Source organism: Galendromus occidentalis, unplaced genomic scaffold (assembly GCF_000255335.2).
Source record: "Galendromus occidentalis unplaced genomic scaffold, Mocc_1.1 scf7180000077530, whole genome shotgun sequence".
In the NCBI taxonomy this organism is placed as follows: domain Eukaryota; kingdom Metazoa; phylum Arthropoda; class Arachnida; order Mesostigmata; family Phytoseiidae; genus Galendromus; species Galendromus occidentalis.
Window position 1 is genome coordinate 1,058,845 of NW_003805518.1, and position 27,055 is coordinate 1,085,899.

A 27,055-nucleotide genomic window follows, 5' to 3' on the forward strand; every position below is an offset into this window, starting at 1 on the left:
CCCGTTCGAAACGTGCGATGAATTTTCGCTCTTACCGAGTCGGGTCGGAACATTGACTGCGATCCTAGATTGTAAGCGCGTTCGAGCTCCGGTGAAGTAAAAACTACGGTACCTCGACTGTTGAGCCCCACAACAATAATCTAGTGCTAGAGGATTGTAATAGAGGAGATCACCTCTATCATCATCATCATAAAAAATTAATATTCATTATCACCGCACTAGGATGGAGAAAACGATCAAGACCATATAAAGTACACGCGACCGCAATGAGTATGACCTGTATTTAATTCAAAAATAAACTCCTGCAATCACCCGTTCATGCACGGCGTTTTCACTATTCCCTCTCACCGCTCGGTCGAGGCCTCACGACGGAAAACAATGCCGCGAAGGGAAAAATTCTCGAGGGGTACACTTGTCAATATTTCACGTCCCTCCCGACCCTCCACGACTTTGAATTCGTCCTGTCGCCGGGACTGGGCTCAGACTGGGAGGGATCCAGGGCTAGGAAGGAAGTTCCGCGCCTCGAATGGAGCTCGAATTAGCGAACGGCAACGAGGATAGGCACGTTCCACCTCTTGGAGTGGGTTTCGAATTCAAGTCAAGATTTACCGAACCCTAGATGCGGCGCGGTGCATCTACTACAACGTACCGTCAAGCAGCTAATAGTCAGGGCGATGATCCTTTCCACGAGAGATTGATTCATCGAGTTCGATACGAATACGGACCCCTGGTTGGTGCCCTGAGGGGGAATCTCGCCATCCTCAACCATTCGGTCAATTTCCGACTCGGGTCTCCCTTACTTGTGGACGGTTTCCGGATTGGCGTTCAATTAGACATCCGAGTTAATAATAATAAGGGCAGAATCGCGCATCCGGACGTTGACCGTTCCCGAAGGATTGCGCCATCCGATGTTTCAATCCCGTTCCCCTGCCGTGCGAGGCACAAACAAGACTTTACTGATTGCCCCGCGAATCGCAGGCTCGGAGGGTTTTCCATTATGCTGGGGGACGTTCTTGGGGTCGACAGTTGTTTGGGGGTTGTTCGGGGCACCGCCTTCGAAGAGCCTTTTGGGGCATCGGACGACTCGGCGAGAGCGTCGGGTCCTGGGAAGAGCCCGATGATTGCCAGGGAGCTTCGGGAGCTCAGGGGGAGACTTGGGCGCTCAGGGAAGGAGGGGGGAGGCAAGACTGGTAGGTAGGTAGGGAGGTGGGTTGGTGGGTGGGTGAGGGTAGTTGTGACGCGGGTAAGGCTGAGAGGACCAGGCGAAGGCGAGAGTCACACGACACAATGAGCGGGATGAGTCATACCCTCTCCTGAACGTCCTCCTCCAAAACAGCCTGCAACGCAGGAGTCCACGGAGGAGAGAGACTAGCTAGCCCCTCAGCGCTCAGAACTGAAACCCACTGAGGGAGTTTCGTGGGGCATAGGAGGTCACGATGCTGCTGCTCGGGGAAGAAGCTCCACCGTGATCGGGCGGTCAACAGTTCGCGGTTGTTTCCCCCAGTTTGTGAGTCCTTCGAATAATGCCTCTACAGCAGCAAAAGCAGAAGCTCTCAACAAGCCAAAGGACAATCGTGATACCTTACTTCCGAGACCCGTTAGGCCTAAGTGAGCTGAAACAAACGAGGTGCTTGCACATGTCGAAACAATGAGCTGTTCATCTCAAATGCCGGGCCAAGTCGTCCTGGTTCATCAACTCAACGCCAGCTCCGATGGACCTGTTCACTATCTATCCTTAACTGAAGACCAACTCCAGCGTCTAGCGCTAAACTCGAATGCGCTAGTCAAGGCGGGCCAGGAGAACAAGATTCAGGTGAGGAGAATAACTCGTTAATCGACTGGAATTCTAAGTTATCGGTGCCCGGGGTCAGCGTCCGATCTAAGGGATTAGCTGAGGCCCACCTCCGATGAGGAGCAGGGCTGCTTCGATTGAGTATCGAGGAGATTCGGGAAGAAACAAACTCCCTTCTCGTACGTGTCTTGTCATGGTTCGTCGAACGGTACCGGCGCTCTCGTTACATAATAATGCTCTTGTGAAATCGGAACTCGAGCTGCAGTTCAGACGAGGACCCTCTCGAGCCCCGAGCTCCTTGACGAGGATGTGACTTAAGGATTGGTCATATTTCTCGCTCTCTGCTGACTCTACGACTCCGCAAACCTCTATCTCTCTGCTATGATGAAACTCCGTTTCCGAACTGTAAGGGCACTCCTACTCTTCGAGGACAGGTCCGGTGCTTGAAGGTCTCGTTTGTAGCTCCATTCTGGATTCTGCATTTCCATCTTGTTGTCACATCCTCCGCTCGCTGAACATTCGATTCTCAGGAGGGATTCAGCCTTGCTCGGAGGTTCCCGAGAGCCATATCCGTGCAGTTCTTCTGGGGGGAGCCTGAACCAGTGAACACACAGGAACGAGAGACAATGGAATGTCTCAGCGAACTAGTATGCAAGGACTTAGTTTCGGTTTTCCGACAGGAAAATCAAGTCATCGATTTCTTGGCTCTAAACGAGGACGTCCAATTCATCAAGACCGAATCGTGCGTGCCTTCACCGTCCGCAGACGGGAGTGCGGATTTCGGCGGCGATGTTGACGTAAGCGTCATGGATACGTTCGACGCGTCGCCCTTACTGCACGAAGCGAGCAAAGACGTCGCTCTGACCAACCTTCAAGAAAACCTTGCAAATCTTTCCGCCCTGCACGCAGATGAGAACGCCGGTTTGTGTCACTTCCGCGCCGATCGGATATGTCCATTGCAACTTACTTTTATTCTATAATCGACAACCAGATGCAAAAAATCGACGACGGCATTGAGCTCAAGGTGGATCTTTATCGATTTTTCTTCCAGGCGCGTCAAACGCCGAATACGAAACGGAGGATCTTCTGTTGGCGCAACTCCAAGCTCAGCAAGGAACGGTTCAACGAGACGGTGAAGAAGTTGTTGAAGTCGACGACGACGAGAGAGCCGCGTCAGAATACCTCAACGACGGTCAGCTATACCTTGAGAAATCAAAGCGGCTTGACAACTTCGTTCACCATCCACAATCAGCCCTGAAATGCGAACAGCAACAACAGCAGCAGCAACATCATCAGCAGCAGCAACAACACCAGCAGCAGCAACAGCCACAACATCAGCATATTGACTGCACGAGCACGAACCTGATCGGAACAACAAGCACCGGTGAAGATGGAGCCGTTAGCTGTTCGTCAGAGGCTCAGACCGATGTTGCCGAAGTGAGTTCCACGACGCTCGAGCCCTCGACCACGTCGCCGACTCACTCGGAGAACACGATTTCTGCCTCTACAGCTCCACCTCCAACTTTGAAGTAAGTTCTGCGCCTTGTCCATGGGATGATTCGCTGATGGTGCACCCTCATAAAAAACCTTTAGATGCTCGACAAGCTTCGGGATTGTCGTCGAAGACAAGGAACCCCGAACTTATGACGACCCCCGATCTTTCCAGCATCACTGACCAAGTCGTGTCGAGTGCACCCTCAGTGCAGCTCACCGATAATAAAATCAGAGTGGTCAGCTTCAGCGGTGCGAATATTCTGACCTCGGCCGGGGAGCCGGTTCTTTTGGGCAACATTCTTCTCGTACCCGAGACGCCCACCATGAAGCTGCAGGTTTGTTGTGGGACCGAGACTCGCGTACGCGCAAATCGTGATGGTTTACCTCGCCAGGCTCCGAACCTCCCAAGACCTGCGTGATGTTGCAATCGAGTTAGAATTCCTGCAATTTGAACCCTTACAGATCGTGCAGGAGGGGTCCGCAGGCTCAATGAAGGAGGTGAGCATACGCGGCGTGGGTTCCGATGGAGGTCTGGGTCAGGCGACTCTAGGACTGAACGGACTCACGTTGAGCGGCATCTCCCTCCTTAGCCAGGGCCTCAGCCTACCGAGCGGGCTCACCGGCCACCAGGACAAGAAGTCCCAAAGACCGTTCCAGTGCAAACTCTGCTCGTCTAAATTCAGCAGGCTGGGTAAGTGAGGAATTATCATTCGAGTGAGCGTAGACAGCCAATGAGGATACGCTCGTCGCCTAACGCTCCGCTGGGGGTACGAATACCATTGTACGTTCTCCGCGAGCTTTGAATGCCGTGGGGATCCCAATATTCCGAGCTCTTTTCTCGTCAATCATAGCGGTTGTCAGAATTTCCATCGGAGTATCTGACGGAACGGAGGTCACGTCAATCCATTCCCCCGACTTGGCGATGCTTCAGATTAGATACTGATAGATTTCCGGTCTCTCTACAACGAGCCGCGTTAGAACGAACTCTCGCTAAACCCTGCGATTCGTGTTGGATATTTTGGTCGGTTTACCGGAAAACTAATAATCGATGAAGTTCGCTACACCATACATCCATTTCAACGAATCGTTTTGCTGGAGCCAGCGTGCTCGTTCCGACGAGGTTACACTGTACTTGGAGACTGAGAAACCCGAGCCGGCATTCTTTGCGTACGGGTGCTACCTGGGTACGCAGATCAGACAGAGGATCCCCGCATAGAACTCGGGATATCTTGAATTAAAAGCGAGTCTACGTCCCGCAGGCAACTATACACGACACCAGAAGACTCATACCGTTCGTTCCGAAGAAGACGAGCGGTTCCACTGCGTAGAATGCGGCAAAAGCTTCATTCAGAGGTGCGATCTCACCAGGCACCTACATATTCACTCCGGAACGGAACCTCACCGTTGTAATCTCTGTGGAAAAGGGTGAGTTCCGTTAGGGAAACTAATGATTCGCGCGGACCGTGATCCGTGAGCGGGTCTAGAAGCGAGAGGTGAAGTGTGCTCCCGCGGGGTTGAGTTTCGGATTCTTGTGGCCCCGATTACATGCATCGCTATCTTGAATTCAATTTCACTGTGAGACCGAGGAGGGCGTCGAAGGGCCTGAGATCGCTGCTAAGAGAGTAGACGACAGCACGATACGGATCAAAATGCTACGGGAGGAACACACGCTCGTCAGCTCCGATATGCTTCTGCTCGACATCGTCCATGGCTTGTGAAACTGAGACCCTATCTTCGAGCGAGCTCGATGAAATCGTCATCCTACTCGGAAATCGCATCTGAATCCTAGGTCGCACGGAATCATTGGGGGATCGGATGATTTCGAATCGAGAGTGCCTATTCTGACCACGAGGAGCCCCTTCGACGGGGACGAGAGGGGCATGGAACTTCGACAGGGGTTCTCCCACATGACTATATGAGGGAATCGGTCCCCACGATTCATACAAAATACTTCCGTCCCTCCTTCACGCCGCGTCTAATGCCTGGCCATGTTCCTCAGCTACATTCGTCACTCCGACTTGGTGACTCACCAGCGCTTCCACAACAAAGAGAAACCTTTTGGCTGTCCCCATTGCCAGAAGGGATTTTCCCAAAAAGGAGACCTGAATCGCCACCTGCGTTCGATCCATTTGCAAATTCGGCCTCTGACCTGTGGACATTGTCAGAAGAAATTCGCGAAAGAAGCCACCCTGATTAGACATATGCGCACTTCGCATCGAGAAATGGTTTTCGAATTCCTGAAGCAGAAAACGTGAGTCATTCTGCAGGAATACTGCATCCAATCCAATCAAGATAAATGATTACGCAAATGGGAACTCCTTAGGGAAAATCCTACGGAGATTTTTTTCCAGCGGTGGCGATGCGGCTCTGATTTCCGAAGCTCTGATTACCGGAACTGGCGACGTCTGCACGCCGACGGCGCTCGGAAGTCCAGAGTAAGCAACTGGTGCTGGACGTCGGAATTCGCCACAGCAGAACTCACGGGTTCTGTTGACGACTTCCCTCGACTCCGACGACGTGAGACGACGAAGAGACATATCGTAGACCGAGGCAATATCTCCCATGATGATCATTGGCTGCAATTGAATTCTCGAAATTATAGCGTGCCGAAGAAAGTGTACAGAGCAAAGTTGTAGAATGCAGACTGTGGCGGTAGCAGGACAAAATTGAGAAGCCGTTCAGAGAACAACACCCGTCGAAGAGAGGAAAGCGCGAACTCAACAAGCAACGAGTGCATCACCCGTCTTACCCATCTGGGCACAACATTCTCCCTCTTTCTCCCGAATCGAATCATCTTTTCAACGATCCGTACAACTCTCGGCACACTCGCCTATTTTTCGCAAGAGATGATTTATCAAATCAAATGATGAAAATGGGCCCTTTCGATCAATCGAAATCGAGCTCCGATTATCCGCATTGCTCCGAGGGCCTTATCGACAAGCATTCAGCTGGCCCATCAGAGTGGAGCTCTCGAACTTATGTCGCAATGCGTCATCTCCTGCGACCTGCCAACCGATCGATTGATTGTCCGACTCGATCAATCCGAAGGGTCAATCAATCGATCGATCGGATCACAACCTAGATGATTGATCTTTCATTGCCTGTGTGATCCATTTTCCACCGCCAGTGCAATCAATCATCCAACACTTCAAACAATCAATGATCCTCATCAATGGTCAACGAACCATTCAATCATGCTTTGTGCACCCTTGCAAACAATCAGCCCATCGGAAGGAGGGGCCGGCGATGTTTCTGTCTATTGATCGTTGGATCAAGACTGACGTCCATGATCCACCCTCGCATGAGGTCCGTATTATCTAGTTTTTCTTGGTCTTACAATCGATGATTCGATGAACAATCTGCACGATACCAGTGATCATTTTCCGAGCTAAGAGCAGGTCTTTCAGAAGGGCTCGATTTTGAGCCAACAAGTATTGCTCGCAGAATGCCCTCTGTTTTCCGAAGTGTTTGATACCACTCCGTGAATTCTGACCTGAAGGCAGGATTGAGCGATGTCTCATCCTTCCGCAGGAGAAATACGTCCGGAGGATCCAAAGAAAGTTCAATTCTGTTGTTCCGACTCTCGGCGGACTATTACGACTGAGACCACGAGGATAATCATAGTCAAAGCAATCATTGTGCAAAGTTGACTCAGCGGCCGACTCGTCTGCAATAATTCTTTTCGGATCGACAATCTAACTTGACCGAAAACTTCTTCGAAATCAATAAGTGGGAGTCATAGCTTTCGAATGATTTTCTCAGTTGACTCGGCGCGACGCGACGCCTAAATCGAGTTACGCGTCTGGCAATCCTCTCAAATCAAACAAGCGAAGTCAATAATTATTGTTCAACTCACGCGGAGAGAGCACGAACACGATACCATCAAAATGGAGAAGAGAGTCAACTGGCTGGAGTGGGGGGGACGGTTGCGGACCGTCTCTCGCCCAGACGAACCACATAAGTTTCTTGTGATCAATTATTTCTTTTTTTTTGACGCTAACTACAGGAATACACCGTGGAAACAGATCTCATCCGCACTGCGGTGTCGGAAGGAGAACACGATCTCGCAGCGGAAATCCCACAGCTCATGTCAAGAAGGCGGGATTGAGAGGAGAGTGCTTTCCCAGACTTCCTCCGGAGAATGAAGTCGATCGAGAACGAAAGGCGCTAAACGAAAATCCCGTGTCTCAATTGTTCCAAAATTCTGTACAATGAAATCGGGACTCCGAAAACCCACAGCAATGCATCAGAACAAAGACGGGACGGTACACAGGATACGCCATGAGATACTAGTACTACTGACATTGATTGTACTAGGATGGTACGGAACCTAAAGACCGAGACGTGCAATAGTGCGGTTATCATTTCTTTAACGGACGTCTGCTGCCGGCAGCGAGACAAATTCCTTCGGGACACCCTCTATCTACACTGGTTACAACGTTCAACTTGTGCCTTTCGAGCTGAAGAGGTCTTTCCTCAGCTGCCAGGTCAGCCAGTCGTCCGTTCCATTTGGCGCATACTTAGAAACCTATCATTCATATATATTGACGATCTAGATAGCCAGCGATGAAGGAGCGATAAGCAACCAAACAACCAACCAACAACCCACTGGCCTCTTCCTTGCAATACGATGACCGACACTGTTGGCGCGGCTGTTTCCGAGCGGCGAGTATTACAATAGACCTATTCAATTCAAGCTCGAAGATCTTGATGCCTGAAGTCCGTGCGAAACATACTGTCGCATGAAATCAGCGAGACGGTTTCGCGATGAACTCCAAGGCTCGTGTCTCGACAGCACCACAGATCAGCCTCCGGAAATTTTGTACACATGAAGTATCGATTCGAGAACATTTCCGTGGCAAGATGAAGTCGGCTCGACTTGAATTATCCGCTATTGGAGCCGAGGGAACGCCCGTCAGCAGCGGTCTATCTCGGCCAAACTGACAAATAAATCAACGTCTTCCAGTCCCCAGGGACACTTTACACCAATACATATATATTCTATAATGAGACTCGGGACCCCTGAGCGACCACTTGAGCTTTTACTTGAAACTTGGCGCCGGACGTTAACTCACCGAAAGCAGGCGAGCGACTGTATCCTGAAAGCAATTATCTCTGAGTATTCAGTTCGAGGACTTGGGAATCGAACATCCGTATCGCTATGTTAGCCTATCGTAATCGATTCGAAATCTTAGACATCTCGAAAACTCGAGACTTAGGATTCTGGAGTAACTCATCGAATGAAGATCAGAACTCGGAAGTTTTTGGCTTCGAGACTCTTCAATTGTTCATCAGTACCTTGTCATCAACCTTGTCTTGACTCTACCTGTTCACGGCAAATCCCGTGAAGAGTTCCACATGTCGACGCCATGGATTCTGTGCTGTCACACTTCGAATGGAATAATGCGTTTCTATTTTCTCGCGGGGGTCTCGATCTCGCAGCAACAAGAACTTAGTCGGTAGAATAATTCCATTATATACTGAGCGGAGAAGGGAGAATATATAATTAAGACTATGGCATAATGACGATAATGAATCTAATTAATTATTATCATAGATGGAAAATGAAGGTAACCGATATCGATTGATGTTAAATGGAAACGATCATTCGGGATATAAGTTGAGATCATGAAAATATGTTCCATCGTTCTTTGAGTTGTGAATTCATATTCATATCCTTCCCGGAAACACTGGTATATCGAATCAATTCGCTAAATTATGTATACTGATGAAATTGGGATCGAAATGCCTCTGAGAGGAATCGTCGTCTGAACAGGATCCTCGATAGAGGATTCCCGTACTCGATTTTGATGATTTGCAGCCTGTTGTTGAATATTCCCATTCTGATGAATTGCATATCCTCGAAAATTGTGCGACAAATGATGTTTGTGCAACAGACGAAGTGGAATGCGAAAGATACAGCGGAGGGCGAACGCGATTTATTTTGACGATCAGTTTCGAAAACGAGACAGGAAATAAAGTACCTCACTTGCAGACCAGTTCTCTCCGGATATTCAACTTAGTATACTATGGAATGAGAGTGGTGTCATGAATCGATCAAATAGAGAAATAGATCGGATAGAATATTCCAATACTAGCCTCGGCTTCTATGATATCGAGTCTCCACGCGGCTAGCGCGGCTTCCATAATATTAGAGAGGGACTCTTAATCGAGCAACGCGCAGCAGCGGCAAGGTATCGTTTAGAGGAGGGTTCAGAGGGCTGGATTCCTCTTTACTTTTAGCGCTCGGGGCCCCTTCCGCAGCGCAGCTTCTCTGCTTCCGATTCAAACCCCTCATGGGGTTGTTTTCGGCGACGAGCGACCATCATCTCCGCGGAGGATGATGGCAGCCGTGACATGCTCGCATCCCTTGTGGATAGAGGACGTAGGCACGATTGGGATATCTATCACTTGGGAAAATCCATAACCTGCGAAAAGGGTCGGCAGAAGTTCCTCCTTGACGAGAATATTCCGGAGGCTCGGATCAAGATCTCCGCAGTGGGCCGCCACGGTGCGCAATTCTGCAGCGGCATTCCTTCCTTTGCGAAACTTCCTCACAAGAGGTTCGAGGTTCGTCTGGTGTCTGGTGTATGCAGGCGCGAGAGATGCCGCCAGCCAAGCGGCAGGTTGTGATCTCAAACCCTGCGTCTCGCGAATTTACGCAACATGAGAAGCCCGCAGGGCCAGCGATACAGGAGCGGGCCTGAGGTCGGTTCTCCCCTTCTGGCGCTGCTCCCCGAATTGGTGGAGAGGGGGCTCAAGATGTTCGACCAGAGGTTCCCCGGGATTTCCTGTCGGAGGGAAGGGGGAGTCTCTCTTGCATTAGGGAGGCTTCCAGAACTTCTCTTCGCATCAGCCGATCAATCGATTTTCGTACCAGAGCCCGGCAGATGTTGTTGACAACAAAAATTCCAAATCTCGCTCAATCCCGAATGAGAGAGAAAAACAATTCTGATCTCAAAATGCGGAGAAACGAGGGATATCAATCGGGTAGTAAGAAGGGAACGTCGGAATCGTCTGAGCCAATAGCCATCGACGGGGGCATCGGAAGAGATTCAGGTTTCACGGGTTAGGTCCCGATCGCCGACTCCGCTCCTGCAAGTTCTGACTCCGAGCCGGCGTGAGTCGAGCCGCTCAAGAATCGGCTCTCGATCCGAGCACGGTGTCGCAATGACAGAGCGGCGATTCCAAGCGTCGCATCAGCCGTCGACACTCGATGCTTACTCGAGCTGCTCCACGGGAACCTATCGAGGGGAAAATTCTGCAGCTCTGATGCGAAATCCTGTACTTCACCTGATCAATCGCTGGCATTCTCCGCGCACTTTCAGTGCTCGTCGGAAACTTCAAACTATGTCGCACCCTCGACCCCCTGAAACTAGATTCATGGCCCGAGCTCTGCATCCCCCAGGGCACTATCGTCGGAATTCTGATCTCAAAGATATTGGCGGGAGACCGGTGGAACCTCTCTCGAGTGCAAGACTCGGCAGTGATTGCCAACGCGTCAAAGTCATATCTCGTCGATTCTTACGCTGAACAGGATTCCGAGTTCAACGAACCTATATGCGGTTCAAGCCAGCCGTATGGACGAATACATTTGGCTTGTATTGCTATCGACTTCAAGGTAATGCTTGGAAAGCGCGAAACATCGAAGGAAGTTCCATATTTCCACAGCCTGTACACGCTGATGGGGAATCGCAACAGATGACGTCGAGAAGTCCGCCGGTCAAGTTCTCAGGTCTCGATATATTGGGGTACATCGACTTGATCATCGAGCTTATCATACGATCGCTATCGACGATGGAAAGTGAAATAGTCGAGTTCTGATCGAGATCAGATTCACAGGCGATCGCTCGAGGTCTTGTTTACGAGAGTTATTATGATTCATGAAACCTTACATCTGCGGAGGTCGGGATACTCATTCCCATTCTCGCGTTTCCAGGGAAAGGGCACGTACGTGGACTGGACGTAGACGATTGCCAGCATCTCTCCGTGTTGACTCACAGAGCAATAACAACAAGGCTAATGTTCCCAGTGCTCTCGTCTGGATCCTCACATTCTAGCAGTCGAGCGTGAGAAATTTAGGACAGGCACTCTGAATTGGAGCCATTGTAAACGATGTTCGAGGAAAGCATGCTTTGTCGGCATCTTATGCTCCTCAAACAGATTTATTGTACTAGTCTGTGATGGAACAGACATCGAGAAATCGACCCGCCTACGATCGCGCAGCCAGAGTCCAACGAGACACTGTAAATTAGTCTGCTCATTGATATGAGCTTGTCTGGCCACCAACTCATCGAAGCATGGTCGAGATACCGGGGAGGTTGGGATTGGCGTCATTTCGGTGCAAGTTCTGCCGTTCGGAGTCAGATTCGAGATTCTCCAGCGGAAGGAATCATTAGGCGAAGGAAATCTTTCGGGCCGTTCTGCAGAGTTTCCAGGGATAGCATCGCGCAACGGGGATTTCCGCTCCGGGAGAAATCGTGTGTGAACTCAGAACGGTGTTTTAGCAGTCAGCGGAACGCTTCATGAATTCGGGTCAGATTCAGAGAGCGAATCCTCCCTCAGGGCCGCCGTATCTGGGGCGAAAGCCCCTCTGAAGATGTCGTGTCCTAGAACTCGAATTAGAACACGGTACCAAGGGGACGAGATGTAGCGGAATTCGGCGTTGGGAAGCTCGACGCCGCCAGCCGGTCTCAATTCCCACTCCATGAAATCAGCATCAGATCTCATGCGTCCAACTCGTGCCTCGATTGTTCCTTTCTCGGAAGCGCCTCCGATGCGCGACGATGATCCGAGTTTATCGGGATGGTGGCATCTCTTTTTTCTATCATTTATTTTTTCGAATGCAGAGCGCTCCCATGCTCATTGCGCTCGAGCGAATTTTCTTCTCATTGTAGAGCTTTTTCATGAGAGCCGCTCAATGGAACGTCGTCGAACGCCTTGAGCTATCTCATTACAGCTGAATCTCGAGCAAGCTTGTTCGGAGCATCCATCCTGCCACCATATTTGTAAAGGAAGTACGGCTCGCTGGTTTTACCTCAGTATTTTCGGAGACTCTCGAACAGGTGACTGAGGAGGCCTACATTCAGGTTGGCTCGGTGCCGAATGAATGACGGCAAGGGTTTCCTCCAACCGAAATAAAGCGGTTCTGTATTATTCCCGAGCTTGCAGCACGCGTTCTCCAAAATGGGATTTCGGCGCAGACGCAGAGGAAACCGGCACAAGCAGAGGAGAAATGCCATCGAGTCTGTAGAATGGATTAGACACACTCACGACGAGCTCATTCGGGCTGCTCGCACAAAACGGGTGTGCTCCGGACATTTCAGGCACAATGCTCTTCTCTCAGAACACGATCTCGTTCCGGCGAGAGCAGCGGCTACGGAGATGAGTGTCCACAAGAGATACACTCAGAAAGAAAGGTTCCGCAGCGAATTGGGAGGTTTCGCCGATTCATGAGCTACAAATCAATCCGGATCCCTGTATCAGCCAATCACAGGGAACCTGACAGACCATTCTGGATCCGCTGGATTGGATACGCCCATTTAGATTTTCCGAAATTCAACCTTCATGTGGATTCCTTACTCTTATATTTATCGAGTAGGATACTCACTCTCTTGTTGAAGTGCTATCCGAAAACGAGACGAGACGCGCTCTGACTTTCTCGGCGAGAGCGGGGAATCAGAATCGGGAAAAGTTGAGCGTTGCGGCTCGTCGACCATGTGTGAATACCGGTGAACGATCGAGTTGGACCGATGTCCTGCTGACCCGTCCCCGAGCATGACCGATCGCGAGTCAGCGCCGACCCCGAAGAATGCGGTTTGACGATCTCGAACACCCTTCTTGTTTACTGGGCTCGAGAGATCGGGAGTAAGAGAGTGCGACCGAGAATTGGGCTTGGACAGCTGACGGAATCCTACAGACAGACAAAGAGATTGCCGGAGGAAACCGCGAAATCCGATTCCAGAGCGGTCGCATCTGTGATCTCTTAGATGAACTCATTCGATGTGCATCCGGACACCAATCACGAAATTCTGAGAAGTTTCCTACGCATACAAATGGTTCGTGTTTATAATTCAGCAATCATGCGCCTTGGGGGTGTCTGGCTCCAGGTCACAGAGCCTCGATGATCACTACGCGCGACGACAGCGATGATGGTCGTGAGGAGCACGAGAGGAGCTATTCGCCGACTTGAACGACCCGAAAAAGTACGCCGTCGACAATACGAAATGCGTGAACCCTGATCTACATACATTCCGCATGAAGAGACCGGAGTCAGCTCGACGTAGATGATGACACCATCGTAGCTAGCCAGCCAGCGAGCCCTTAGATACGCCCTCTATTCGGGCTCATGGAAGGCCCGTATGTCGGCGCCACGTGCAGAAACTTGTTGCGCGGTGATATGTGCCCGCCGAGAAGTATCGGATCGACAATCTCTCACGATAGAAAGTCGCATGCCGCGTCGCATACGAGATGTCGATTCGATGATATGCTGGCTAGTTGCATACCCATGAGTTTCGAGACTTGACGAGCACATGCCTGCGACGATGACCCGCGCTCGGGAGGACCTTACGGCATCTTTATTCGGCCCTTCTGTTTCTTTCCCAATCTCTGAAATTAGCCGAACTTCAGACCGAACTTGGTATCGTGTCATGGCTGTCGGAGAATCACGACCGATTGTCGCGCATGAAATGTCACATCGAAAGCCAAGGGCACCTGTGTCGTCTCCCACGTTCGGCTCCCCAGCCAATTGTTGTTGCCTGAGTAGAGCGCGCATTCCTTTTGCAAGTGCAAGGATTTTCTCTTTGTGCAAGCCTGCTTCTCCGTTTCTGAATTGTCATAAACGACAACAAAAGCACACACCTACACATTCTTGGCCGTCTCGGGGGCTGCCGCCCCCTATTTCTCTCTCTCTCTTCAGGTCGTCGTCGTCGTCGTCAAGTACCCCCCCTGCCCTGGTCGTCGTCGTCGTATCCCCACGTACTCTTAGAACCACCGATCGAGCCGCGATCGCTCACATGGTGATTCGAAAACGGTGTCTCGGTCGAAGAAAGCCCCTTTTTCTCTCTCGTGTGACGTTGACGACGACGATGAAAGCGGATTGTGGTGGTGGTAAAGAGCGCCGCCTAGTGGGAACCGGAGCAGCCTCTCTCGTCATACGGAGCCTCCTTTCCCTAAAGCGGTTCATTTGTTGGCGTCTTTCTGGTACACATAACACGTCGCTCGGACCGAAGCGATAGATAGGACGGGAGAAGAAACATGGCGGCCCGAAAGTTCAACGGGGAAAGCTTCTGCTGACTCCGATCAGAACTCCGTTCGCCGTGCTCTCGAACGCGGTGGGGTGTGTAGCCCCGTGTGAAACCAGTTTCTGTGAGTTTCGAGGATAGAGTGCTAGTCTGTGGACTCTGACGCGCGATCGCTTTTTCGGAACCGCATAACCTCAAGGAACGGTCTAGCTCTGAGAGCGACCTAAAGCTTCAGTGCCCCTCTTCGGATTTCCGAAACTACAAAGTTTCTCGCTCTGGATTATTATTATTCAATCATCAGTGCCTAGATTCGACGGATCTCAGATAGCTCTGATTTTCGGAGTTCTGAAATAAAAGTGCTGCGCTTGAACCAAATCAGTGACCCGAAGTCCGATCGACACAGCCGGATTTCTGCTCCCGGGAAGCATCGACGAGGAGGAAAAGAAAAGCAAATCAACGACGAGGGGAGATACCGCATAGCTATCGGCAAGCCGTGTTAAAGAGAAAAACGTCCGCATTGCCCCTTCGTTTAATCATTGGATGATCTTCCGGCAGCAGGATCACTGATCCCTGGAATAGACGGCAGTACTGCTCGCCGGGACGACGGTGTTCGATCGCGGCGCAGCAACGTTACTGCCGCCGTCGCTTCTTCTGCCGTCGTAGATAGACCGAAATACGGACGTACAGACCGACGCACCGACACTCAGTCCGTCCGTCCGTCCCACCGACAGTCAGTCAGGGGGCCTCCGGCGATCGCTGCTCCCATTTGTGCGTCAGGTCGTCCGATCACGAATCTTGAGGGGTGCCTACTTTTCTCGAAGACAGTGCCTACTTCACACTTGCGCCTCTCTATAATTACCGGGGGCCGTGCTAGCTTGCTTCTTTGCATTGGTCATTCCGTCTGGCTACCTCATTCCGCCTAACTTTTTTTATGCTTCATATTTTTCGCGAGTCGTTTCATTCTCCTTTGGCGCGACCGAAATCGCCGACGGATCGCCGCCACCGCCGCCGCTATTCCCTCAAAGGACCAAGCCAACTCAGTCATTATGATGCTCATCATGACGCTACGCGCGAAACTCTGCTAGATCCATTCGATCATATTCCGGTGGACGACTCCCCGGTCCCGCTCGGTTCTAAGCGCACCATAGTGCTCTAAACCCATTCTGATCATGAGCGACTTCGGTGTTGTAAAACAAGGCTACGTTCGTCAGCGGAGTCGTAAGCTCGGCGGGGTCTGGCAGAAAAGATGGCTGGTGCTCCGGAAGTGCCCGAACATGGGTCCCGCGAGGCTGGAGAGCTATTCCTCAGAAACCGATTGGCGAAAATACAGCACTGACATCGACAGCGGTCGGCATCGAGGCTACCTCGGGAGCTACAAAAATCGAAGGTCTATCTCCTCGAATCGAGCTCGAACGGCGGCTGCATATCCGTCTCGAGGCTTCCGACCTCGATACGAAAGTTCTCGTTTTCCGTCTGCTTCCAGACGAGTAATTCGGAGAAACTTAACACGGACGACCCACAGCAGCAACAACAACAACAGCCGCCTCAACAACTAAACATCAACAAGGGCGACGCTCGTATTCGACGACAGCAACAAGGCGGTCGCATCAAAACGTTCGCTTGTGAATCGAATTACGACGCGGACTCGTGGGTGAAAGCGATCCGGGACGAAGTTGGACAATTGTCGGAAATCCGTGAAAGTCCACTCGGAGGAGCGCCCGACGTTGTTGCGTCCTCGTTACGTAAGGAGCTTCTCAACGATACGTTTCGAGTGTTTCTAGTGTCAACGACGACTTTGGACGCTTGTGGTGACTGTCTTCTACAAGTGGCCCCTGAACAGCTCTATGTGTACAGCCTGCACGAACCTCGCGAGCGTCTGGCAGCTTGGCCTCTCACGGCGCTACGAAGATACGGCAGCGACAGTGAGAAATTCACGTTTGAAGCCGGCAGACATTGCGCTACAGGCGAAGGTCTGTTCGTATTTTACGGACCTCATAGCGAATCCATCTACCAGAGAGTTCATCAGGCGACCCTTGCGATCGCGGCCCAGACCAACGCAATGGAACCGTCGGCCCCGCACTACGAACGGAGATCATCCAGCGGTAGTACTCCGAGTTTCGGTGAACTGCGGCAGAGTCTCGAAGACGGTCTCGATTCCAGTTTCGGAATTTCGAATACCACCAGTCATTTCTCGACATCGGACGGAATCGTCAAATCGACTCCGAACCCTATATCGTTCCGGTCTCATCTCCTGTCGCTATCGTCGACGGGGGGACAAGATTGAACAAGAGATCTGCAATATGGTCCATTGATGGCTCACAATTAGTGATGGTATGAACTTATGTTGTGATGTGAAAATGTAGATTATTAGCTCAAACTCGACAGGAGAACAATCCTCGCGTATGTACATAGTGTGTTTGATCGTTCCTTTGTCAGATTTCTATGTAGGCCAATCGTTGTCTACTCGGAAGGTGAACTAGGCTCTTCCACAAGTAGTCACAACGGAAATAATTTGGACGATCCACTCGAGGGAGTCGAATTAGGGAGAGACATCTCAGTGGAAGCTACGTGTGATGGTGCATGAAAGTTCTTCTGTATAAACATGAACGAGGCTAGTTGATTGTGCGCATGGTGAGTCACGAGAACCATGGCAACTTCAATTATTGAGCTTACGGAGCCAACTGTACATTGACAAGTGGCATTTTGTGGCGGATGAGTGGCGCCAAATGCTGGAACTGACGGATGATGATGAGAATTTGGGACGAGACAGAGGACGAGAATCTTGTTTCGAAATAGATCTCAGTAGTGTAGTTCGGACGACTGTCGTCCACGACCGAGAGAAGAATGTTTCAATAAAAACATGTTCGAAGCTTCGATCAAAATGAGAAATTCAGGTCTCTTAATGATATCCCCTTTCCCCCCAACTGATAGCTGCAGCCTTTATCTCCTGAATTCCAGGCTAGAGCCGGAAATCCAAGTTCGGAGCCACTGCGGTTCCCAATGACTGCACGCATGCTACCAATTCGATTTCCAGCGCGGCTCAGGCTTTGTCGCCCCTAGCGACTGCAACATAAACAGCGGTGTTCTGTTCCTCGAGGACAGTGCTCTCGAGCTCCGCACGACCCCAGCTCATCAAATTTTGGAGCTTGACTCGAGTAAACAAACAGAAACCCGACGCAATGCCTGAGATCTCCGACCCCTACTGGCAGGACAAGGACATCCGGTTCGACATCACCAACCCGTGAGTCTGGCGGGGAGGAAGAGGCGACATTAGTCCACACACCGACAAACCACTCGACCTTAGCACGTGATGCAGCCACTATTGTTGATTTTTGGTTCAGAGCTTCCTCTGACTTTCGTCGTTTCCTGTGCTAGTCCTCATCGTTCTGCCGGAGAGAATCTGGTCAGTCTCAATTCTCATCGAGTTTCCGAAAATCGTCCTCGGAAGGAATGCTCTGGGAGTGTTCTCTGCCACGATGGACTAGCGGTACTAGCAGTACCGGAGTAATCGAGCGAAAGGAGCCCGAGCAAAAAAAACCGGTTCAAAGCTTTAGGGAGAAACAGGATGTGGCTTCTGACAGGTCGTGACTCGATACTTCGTGACGTCGAAAATCCTTCAGAGGTGCAGTATTTTTTTCTTTAGAACCCCCTCTCGGATACTGGCGGGTTTCTTACTTAGCGTGTCTCATCAGACCGTCGCTTCATGCTTGAGGATTTCTCATCCTCCCCGTTCTTTCGTTATACCGCCTTTAACCCTCTCGTTCCGTTCTTCATGCTCTCGCTGCCGCTCGATGACGAGCAGTCTCCACGGCTGCCCACGTCCAGATCAATGCTCTCACTCTCGGCTCGGACTCCCCTCCCGAGTCCGATAGAGGTTGAATATTTATTCATATAAGATACTCCTTCTGATCGGAGGGATGCCGACCCACCCTCAGTGAGATTTGAGAATACAGAATTCTGGGGATCCGCAGTGTTGAAGGAACTTCTTGGCGGACGGGAGCCTGAATGCTCCATCTTCCCTTCTCATCAGCTTTCATTTCGATCAGAAGGCTGGGACCCATAGAATGAATGATTCGTCTCGGTACCCTAGGTCCGATAGTCAGAAATTCTGGCCTATACCTTCTCATCGAAGCTCGCTTGTCGTCTTAGAAGCTCGGAGGCTAGTGCGGGCGAGCCACTCCTCGAGTCAGGTGCCCGGATTATTTCGTCCATCATCGGAGGTGTGCCCTTGGAATGCTTGAGATGCTCCGCCAAAAATTACTTCGCGCTCAACCTAGTCCGTTGGTATGACGTCTCACCTGATTATTCGACGTTTTCTCGGAATCCACCGAGTTCTCAACGCATTCATTCACGTGGAATATTCTTACCGTAAGGCTCGCTCACTGTTCTGCGGGACATGGTCTGTTCGAGAGAGTAAACTGCCAGGCAACCATCATGATGACTGCGATGAGCCTCCGATAGACCTGAAACTTCATCGCTCGGCCATCGGAGCAGTTGTATCGATCGTGTCTCTGATGAATTGTCGTCGAGGCATCAATCCCTGTTCTGAAGGAGCCCCCGAGATCGTTGTTCTTGGCCGGTATAGTCGATTAACGCGGTCGGAGCTGCATGAAAAACCTAATGTTCGCCGGAGGTGTGAACTGTCTCTGTAACTCCTAGACGTTAGGTTCCTATTCTGGTATTTTATCATCTGACCGACTAATTGCGCGCAAGCACGGGACGACCGGTAAGAGCCATCTACCGACCGGACGACAAACCAAGGAGTCGGTCGATCGAAGAGACGAGCTGGTCAGCGGCAGATCGCAGAAATATTTGCTGTATCATTACGCTGTTCATCGACTCAGCTCTTTTTTTTTGCTGTTTGTAGTCAGTGGTGGCGATGCGATGTTCTTACCGGCCGGGCCGCGTGGCTGCTTACCGACTGGTGCCGCTATTTTCCACCTCGTCCAATTCATCGACAAGCGGACGATTTCTTGAAGCACCGACGGACGACCGGCATCGGACCGGTCAGAAGAAAATACGAACTGACGTATCTTCGAAAGAGTAAATTTTGGGCAGGGCCAAGTTTACTTTACCAGAAGAAGGAAAAAATTATTGTGGCCCATTTCAGCTGAGCGGTGTGCGTGGAACTTTCAGTGACTGCGACCGGCTGGCGAGCCCGAAAACGAGTGAGAGGGAGAGATCTCTGCGAGGCAGAATCAAGACACCGATCGGAAACGATGGAGAAAGAATCAGAAGCGTTAGAGTCTCGTCGAGAGAACGGCTTTCAGTCGTCAGAGTAATTACGATTGCTGACACGAAGGATTGACATTCCTCAAGAGAATCTGTGGCCAGCCGCTGAGTCGGACACGTTGAAAGAATTATCGGTCAGCGATGACCATTCGCAGTAAGAGCTGCCAGAACTGTCACCGACTGTCGTATCTGCGGATGATCGAAACTCCAGGAGAATTGTCGCGCAGAAGACCGATGTCAACTTACAAACTCAGCGACGTAAGAGTTCTTCACGCGTAGGGGTCACGAGGAAGGAATGAAGTTTCCCGCAGCGAAGCTATTCAAGAGGGGTTTTCTCAGTCAGTCAGGTACGCAGCCTTGCGAGAGGGCAAGAGTTCTACCACTTGATTTGTAAGCGTCAAAATTATCGAATCATTCATCCCGATCCTGGAGGCTCCAATACAATGGTATCCGGATGACGGCTTTCACCTGTCAAATTGAGTGAACGACCGACGCGACGGATCCGCCGTTTCCCGTCGGGGACGACTCGGGATCGAGGCGGAGTAGAAAAAAATCTGTCGCAGCAACATGGATCCTCGTCTTCAGATTTGTTGCTTTAGTGATGATGAGACTGTATCAGTAGACGGCCGGCCGCCCTACACGGCGCATCTGTAGGAGGTAGCGAGCGAGCGATCGATCGATCGAGCGGACGAGGGAAACATCCAACTATCCTTCAGAGCGTCTGCACACAGTAGCGTAGGGGAAAAGTCGGGCAGTCTTCCGGCGCCCCATGTGCTTGCCAGATATTTGAGAGGCTCGCCGCTTGATGACCGAAACATCCAAAAAACAGCTGCTTGCACAGTCGATGTTTGTCCACAATGATTGCTGGGCGAACAAATAATTCTGCAGTCGATACATCTCAACGGCAGCAAGGCGTCCGGAAGAGGAAGTACTCGCACAGAGAAGCAGAGGGTCCGAGCAGAAAGCTCTGGGACGCGCTGCTAGTCTGGGAACTTTCGTCGCTGACTCCCAGCTTCCGGGCAGTAATGAGTCCTCCTTCATCAACAGCGAGCTCGCGTTTGGACCGGTGGAGATCTTGTTGGACAAGCTCGATCTGGTGGAAGACACGAAAGGCAATGCGGGAGACCGAGGGAAATTATTCATCACGAACATGCGAATCATATGGCAGAGTCATGCTAAACCTCGCGTCAATCTCACCGTGGGCTGGTCTTGTGTGACAGGTAGGTGACTTATTCATAGAACTCATGGAGAATCGGAGACGTCGACATGATCTGAGCTTTCATGGTCGTCGAATGACAGCAGAATTTTGGGTCTCTGTGCAAACCACGCTTCAGAGCGAAGCCGGGGTATGATCTTGATGATATATCGAACGCAGTCGATTCTGCTGCGATCGCTGCATGGCCCCTCACAATGTGGGAGTCGATTGTATTTTCTCTTTCTAATTCTTTTTGTGCCGCATCTGACCCCTGATTGGTCAGCGGCTTCCAGATTGAGTCATTAAATGGGGGACCTGATCGACCCTCGAAGTGAATGGTGCGATCAAAGGTTTCGACAGACCGACCGATCGAGCGGGCGTTCAAGCCGAGCAACGAGTCGTCTTTCCCTTCGCACTGGCCGCAGGCGAAAACACGCACGCTCAAAATCTGATCTCTCAATAGATGGTCATCGGACTCCTCTCGCTGAATACCACTCTGCGTGAATATTATTGATCTTGCAACGAGAGGATCCGATTCGGCAAAGACTTCGGAGCACTTTTCTCTCCGAAAAAAATCCCATTATTCCCCACAGCCGAAAACTCAGGTCGATGAGTTGTAAGTTCCGACTTCCGACCCGAAGAGTCGGACGTCCCCATTGCGATTGAATTCGCTCGTCAAGATCCGGATGGACGAAGCTTACGTCCGCCGAGTGCTCCCAGTGGCGATTTTTTCATCAGGCCTCGGGAGTCGAGCCCATTCATTGAAGAGATGTCCCGTATCACCATGGGGGAGCAACTCGACGACATTTCCTGAGTTTCTCCTGATGCGCTGCATCTTTGTCTTGCAGGAATCTCCAGTAGATCAGTGAATTCTGCTCTCAAAGGCCTGACGGAGGCCCTATATCTGATGACTAAGATAAACAACACCCGGTGAGTTTACTTCGGACTTCATTGTTCCATGTGCTGCTCCGATGACGTCGATCGCTGGGGTCCTCGTGGAAACCAGCGAACTATACGTTCCGAGATTTTCCTCGCAACAGGTTCGAGTTCATATTCACGAATTTGGTTTCGGGAACACCGAGATTGATAGCTTCGATACTCAACGTTTACAAAACCTACAACGCAACGAGACTCTACCGGGAGCTGAAGCTCCGATCGGCCATAATCCAGAACCGAGCGCTGAAGGTTGGTTGAGTCTACAACACGTCCGGGAGAGGATAGAGAGACAGTGAGGAAGGAATGGGATTAGCCCGAGTTTGTCGATCATGGATTACGGGAATTATGCTCATTCCAACGAAATATCCCGCACAGAAACAGAATTTGGCTTGCGGAAATGGACGTGACCGTTTTACAGGTATTGCAATTGGAAAGAATCATAAATAAGATCGACGGCGTTTGGAACCTGAGCTCAGATCAAGGAAATCTCGGGACGTTTTACGTGACAACCGTTAGGATTGTGTGGCATGCGAATCTGAACGAAAACTTCAATGTGTCGTTACCGTATATCCAGGTGAGCCTTCCGATACGATCGAGGTATGGTTTCATTTCGCCGTCTTCGGCGCGCCGTACGTTTGCCGTCTCGGCGGCGACTTATTTACAGCTGACCACATCTGTCTTTGATCCCGCATAGCCTCGGCATTTCGCTCCCTATCCACGTAGATACCGCTCCACTGATCGGAAACCGTTCTTTCAGGTGGCCAGTCTTCGGTCAAGAGAAAGCAAGTTCGGAACGGCTCTCGTTATCGAAACTACAGAGTGGAGCGGTGGCTATCTTCTCGGTAAATGTCTGCCTTGTTCTATCCATGAGCTGTTCTCGCTTGTTTCCGCAACAGTTTTGCTCCAAATTTCTGATGAGGTTCCAGCGGTGGTTTTCGGGCCGGCTGTTGTTCTTGTCTTCGTTATTACTGTCATCATCCACGTCGAACGCTGATACTTCCAAGGAAGATCGGTCGCGGATAGATGTGATTTAGCATTGCGTACGTAAAGTACCGTGTAATTGATAAGCACAAACCGTAATCATCATTTAATCCAGGTTTCAAAATCGATCCTCCCGAGAAGTTGAAGGATGTCCTGAAAGAACTGCGTAGCGTTTGCAAAGTCCACAGAGAGAAACCTATATGGGGCGTCGATGAGACCACGCTACAAGCCACTCATAAGGCGACTCTGGGCCTCCTGAACGACGGTAGGTCGCCGGAGTTCTCAGTGCGGGAGCGGGAAAAATAGTCATGGCTCGACATTGAGGTCTCTGGATCGAGTGTCGACTTTGACGCCCAGCCTAATGAGCTCGATTATGGATTCCTTCATTGTCGTGTATCCTCTTCGACCTTCCGGGATGCCCGGGATGTGGGATGTGACCAGGTCTTTTCGGTGTTGCAGATGGGGTCGGGATGCCGACGTTGATCGAGGATGAGGAAGTTTCGCAACAGGACACTCCACCAGATCTCCTAGCGGCTTACTATGCTGATGGAGGTCAAGAAGAAGATCGACAGGTTGTCTATTCCGAGGACTTAGGACTCGCCATAGAAGCTCTCAAAGATGGTTACACGCTCAAGAGTCTTTGGGAAGTGATTCCGAGTTGAACGAGTCGCCGATTCCGAGTGACATCCAGTCGGTGGTCCGGAGCTTTCTGACCGCCCTCGGCTACAACCCTTCCTCGTTCGAAAGAAGAGTCGTCCAGATATGCAGTGTTGGTGGAATAGTCAGTTGACCGCAGAGAGCCAATAAAACGAGGATTCAAGCATATGTATGTGTCCACGTACGTATATTGCAGTTTCGACGTCGGGTCAGCGCGCCCTGTGCTTCATGTGCTGATCAGCCGTGGAGCTCGTGAACTCCGCGCCGTGAATCGAGAGACGTCACGGCCGGAAGGAACTCGCAAGACGGGGCTCTCTTCGTACAATGATGACCGGGGAATCAGCGCGGCTCCCCCGAGCATTGATCCATTGAAACCGAGGGATTCTGAAAAACCTCGACCGAAGCGGCAGAGACGGTTCCTGATGAAAGGGAAAGTCGTCGGATCTACGGAGATTCGAACGGCTGCGCTTATATAGAAGTTATCATGTAGGGAATAAAAATGGACTCCCGCTTTTGCCGGAGGCGAGAGAGTCTTATGATGTCCCGGGGCAAGCGAATGCCTTTATCCTTTGAGCCGGCTGAATATCGTCATATTCGCCAAACTTCGCTGCCTTCGAGAGTAGACAGAAAGCCTGCCCCTCCTCCATCGCAAGCTTCGACAGCATTCAAGAAACCACACCCAGTCGGTTGATTGGCATGTGGTCGCTGCTTGGTCGATCATGACGAACTGGGGATGGAACTTACACAGAATCAAGTGAACCTGTTAGCTCAAAGCGAGCGGCACACTCATAGATCTGGCAGCAGAGAGTGTGTCATTCGCGACCGTTCCGAATATCGCTCTGCCCTAATCATCGCCCGTCAAATCTCCCCAGGTCGTGGAAACAATCGCTTACGGACCAGAGAACCGAGCCGTTCGTTTCTCGGTCAATCGATGATTCGCTCGATTATGCTCGCTGGGTCTCGGAGCCGCCTTCGGGGTTCCGCGAGATTCTGCGGTTTCGAACCCCATCGTCAACATATTACGCGGAACTGCAGACAGAGCTTCTTCAAACAAGTGAACTCCTCTATCTTCTAGGCCATGATTGACTACCGCCTGCTTTCTCCGAGCTCATTTCTGGCTGCGGTCGATCGTTATCGGGAAACATGAACTTCCCGTTCTGCTCCTGGCTGGAGCTTGTCGGGAGCTTTCCAGTTCTTCTGCTCGGAGACCACCCGAAGACACTCGTTCTGTTCTTGGGATCCACTTCCCCATATCCGAGCACACGAACTCGCTATCGCGTTTTTCCGAGGAGCAGCGAAACATTGGCTCTTCTGAAGCAAGAATTGCTTTCGGCTTCTCCGGAACTCCGGAGGCGAATGAGCTGCTGTAGGAGAATTGACTGAACCAACGATTATTCTTTGAATACTTGGCTCCTTATCAGAGTGCTCATTCTATTTATACGTGTGGTATGATTTCTCCGGAGACACGAGTCTGAGGCGAACACGGTGTCGGTCTCTTCTGACAACGACACCAGCGGCGGTGACCGCAGATGAAAAGTGATCTAGACAGGTCCACCGAGATGCGAGCTTCTAAGCGGAAAGCTCTGAAAATCGGATAATAACTCGATAATAATGAGGCGCCTGTCAGACATATGTCAAACGCTCAACCGAGGTCCACGTTGCCGGGAAAAATCTCCCGGAGAACATCGATCGACGGGCTTGTAGGCTCTGGAGAGGTGGCGACTGCATGATCGATGACGTTTAGGGGTTGGGGACTAGGCAGGGCAAACCCAGAAGTTCCCACGGTGCAACGGTGGAGGCGCTATACATCAGAGTAAAACAACTTCTCCCCCGGCTCCCGACCCAAAACAGTCTCAAGTGCGGGAGCGGTTCGTCCTGCATTGCGTGGCCCTGAATTGATTCCTCTGCTCGAGAGGCCTCACTATCGAATACGCTTGGACTGAGGATGTCGAACTCACTCCAGGATATCATCGCCGTGAACGCCCTAAGGTAAGGAGTCGACACGACTATCCGATATTTCTACGGAGCTTGCTCCGATGATCTGAGCCCGATCTCTCACGAGTGGAGCCTCGTGCTTTCCCCGAATGTAGCCCAAGACCGGTGTCTCTCAGGTCCTGACGTCTAGACCCCAAATGGCCTGCTACTGAAAGTTCGCCGATACCCCACGCACCGACGCTCCGGTCCCCCCACCTCGCAGCACACTGCCGCAGACTCGACGCTTTCATAGACGGTCTCGTCGGAAGTCTGAAGTTCTCCATCGGAGGAGCCCAGGGAGGATGACAAGTCTCTCATGGGTCCCCAAGTCTCCCAAGAATGCATGGGGCCTTGAATCTTCTCTATTGAGAAAATCTCAAGAGAAAGACCCTGGAATGTGTTTCCTTGGAGGCTCCCCAAAGAGCTTGAGGCTGTTGCGCGATGTCCGATGCAGAGCGACGCGTATCGATCGACGATATCGGAGGAGCTCTCCATCGGATCTGCAGACTTTTCGCGGGTCGCTACATAACAGCCATTGACAGGGAGGCTCGGAGCTTGCAGCGCGATTCGGGAATGGCTCCGCGTGGCGAGCTGCCCAAAATAGAGCATTCGCTTGGATGGCGCGTTGATCGAAAATCGCTGCGGTAGCTAATGCCACCTGGAGCACCACCCGTCTATGTACATCGAAGTAGATACAGGGAGTGAGGAGGTGCTACATATGTGCAGTCAGATCGCCGTAGCATACGCGACCTCGAAAACGCTTCCTCGCCACCACTGGGCCGAAAACTGGCGAACGCTCATCTCTGACGACGAGCCATCGATCGTAAAGAAATAATGATGAACCCAGAAGTGTCGAGCGAGTTCGCCATAAGTGGACGTCGACGTCGCTACTCGAGGAGAACCCTGGAGAGATGCGAATCTCGAGGAGCAGGGGATGGAGGCTCAAATATGTATCATGGGGGAATGATTTGGATTCTCGAAGATCAGTCATACTCTTTCTGATCGAATACTCCGAGCTCCCCGAGTCACTATCATGGGGCATCTGGATTTTTTCGGCCCGGAATGCTCGAAAATTTCGCATCGTCTACTCGATGTTATCAGGTTCCTCGCGGAAAACAATTCAGCTTCCCGGGGACACAGAGAACATGATGATCGGGATGAGCCTTCCGACCCGAGGATCTCCCGGAGATGGGGTAGCTCACGGAAGGGCGGACCATCGAACACTAAAGGCACTGAAAGGCTTGAAGACGACAACTTCAAGCGGGAAGCACGCCTAAGCAAAACTCCATCCTTCATTCTAGATTCTCAGAAATTTCTCTCTATGAGAGGAATTACAAGTAATCGTAGACAGAAAGGGGAGAATTTTCCATCATACGCGGAAATGAAGTTCTGCCTCAGTTCAGAGTAAGTCTGAGCTCGAGCGAATCCTGGCCGTACCGGCTGGTTGACAGGTGACGATCGTGTCTTCGGAGAGCAATCGAGTACCACTGCCGGGGTCATTGTATCTTCGGTTCAATGAGCAGAGATTATCATGAGTGAGTCGGAACTGGG

The 27,055-nt window shown here is 51.2% G+C and overlaps 3 protein-coding genes across 3 annotated transcripts; all 3 read left to right on the forward strand.

Annotated features, from left to right (window-relative positions):
* Positions 1-1,666: 1,666 nt before the first annotated feature.
* LOC100904154 (zinc finger protein 343) lies at positions 1,667-5,725 on the forward strand. The gene is made up of 8 exons (XM_029112859.1): positions 1,667-1,813; positions 2,473-2,713; positions 2,844-3,321; positions 3,459-3,621; positions 3,749-3,977; positions 4,546-4,711; positions 5,286-5,537; positions 5,638-5,725. The coding sequence occupies exons 1-8, from the start codon at positions 1,667-1,669 to the stop codon at positions 5,723-5,725; spliced, it is 1,764 nt and encodes a 587-aa protein (XP_028968692.1).
* Positions 5,726-15,698: 9,973 nt separating this feature from the next.
* Positions 15,699-17,282, forward strand: LOC108864914 (docking protein 5). Its single transcript, XM_029112881.1, is given in 2 exon segments — positions 15,699-15,900; positions 15,903-17,282. Coding segments are annotated over 2 exon segments (1,113 nt in total). The 3' UTR covers positions 16,814-17,282.
* Positions 17,283-17,708: 426 nt separating this feature from the next.
* On the forward strand, positions 17,709-23,696 carry BBS5 (Bardet-Biedl syndrome 5 protein). The gene is made up of 8 exons (XM_018641405.1): positions 17,709-17,770; positions 20,809-20,981; positions 21,805-21,886; positions 21,997-22,141; positions 22,311-22,466; positions 22,650-22,734; positions 22,989-23,138; positions 23,333-23,696. The coding sequence occupies exons 1-8, from the start codon at positions 17,709-17,711 to the stop codon at positions 23,533-23,535; spliced, it is 1,056 nt and encodes a 351-aa protein (XP_018496921.1). The 3' UTR covers positions 23,536-23,696.
* Positions 23,697-27,055: the final 3,359 nt, after the last annotated feature.

What these genes read in the sequence shown, in the direction of transcription:
- BBS5 (XM_018641405.1), top strand. Translation starts at nt 17,709, where the DNA reads ATGCCTGAGATCTCCGACCCCTACTGGCAGGACAAGGACATCCGGTTC. An exon ending in CGGTTCGACATCACCAACCC is followed by an intron (nt 17,771 to 20,808) that starts GTGAGTCTGGCG and finishes CTTCATCAACAG; the next exon opens with CGAGCTCGCGTTTGGACCGG. An exon ending in ACTAAGATAAACAACACCCG is followed by an intron (nt 21,887 to 21,996) that starts GTGAGTTTACTT and finishes TCCTCGCAACAG; the next exon opens with GTTCGAGTTCATATTCACGA.
- LOC100904154 (XM_029112859.1), top strand. Translation starts at nt 1,667, where the DNA reads ATGCCGGGCCAAGTCGTCCTGGTTCATCAACTCAACGCCAGCTCCGAT. An exon ending in GCACGCAGATGAGAACGCCG is followed by an intron (nt 2,714 to 2,843) that starts GTTTGTGTCACT and finishes TTTTTCTTCCAG; the next exon opens with GCGCGTCAAACGCCGAATAC. An exon ending in TGTAATCTCTGTGGAAAAGG is followed by an intron (nt 4,712 to 5,285) that starts GTGAGTTCCGTT and finishes CATGTTCCTCAG; the next exon opens with CTACATTCGTCACTCCGACT.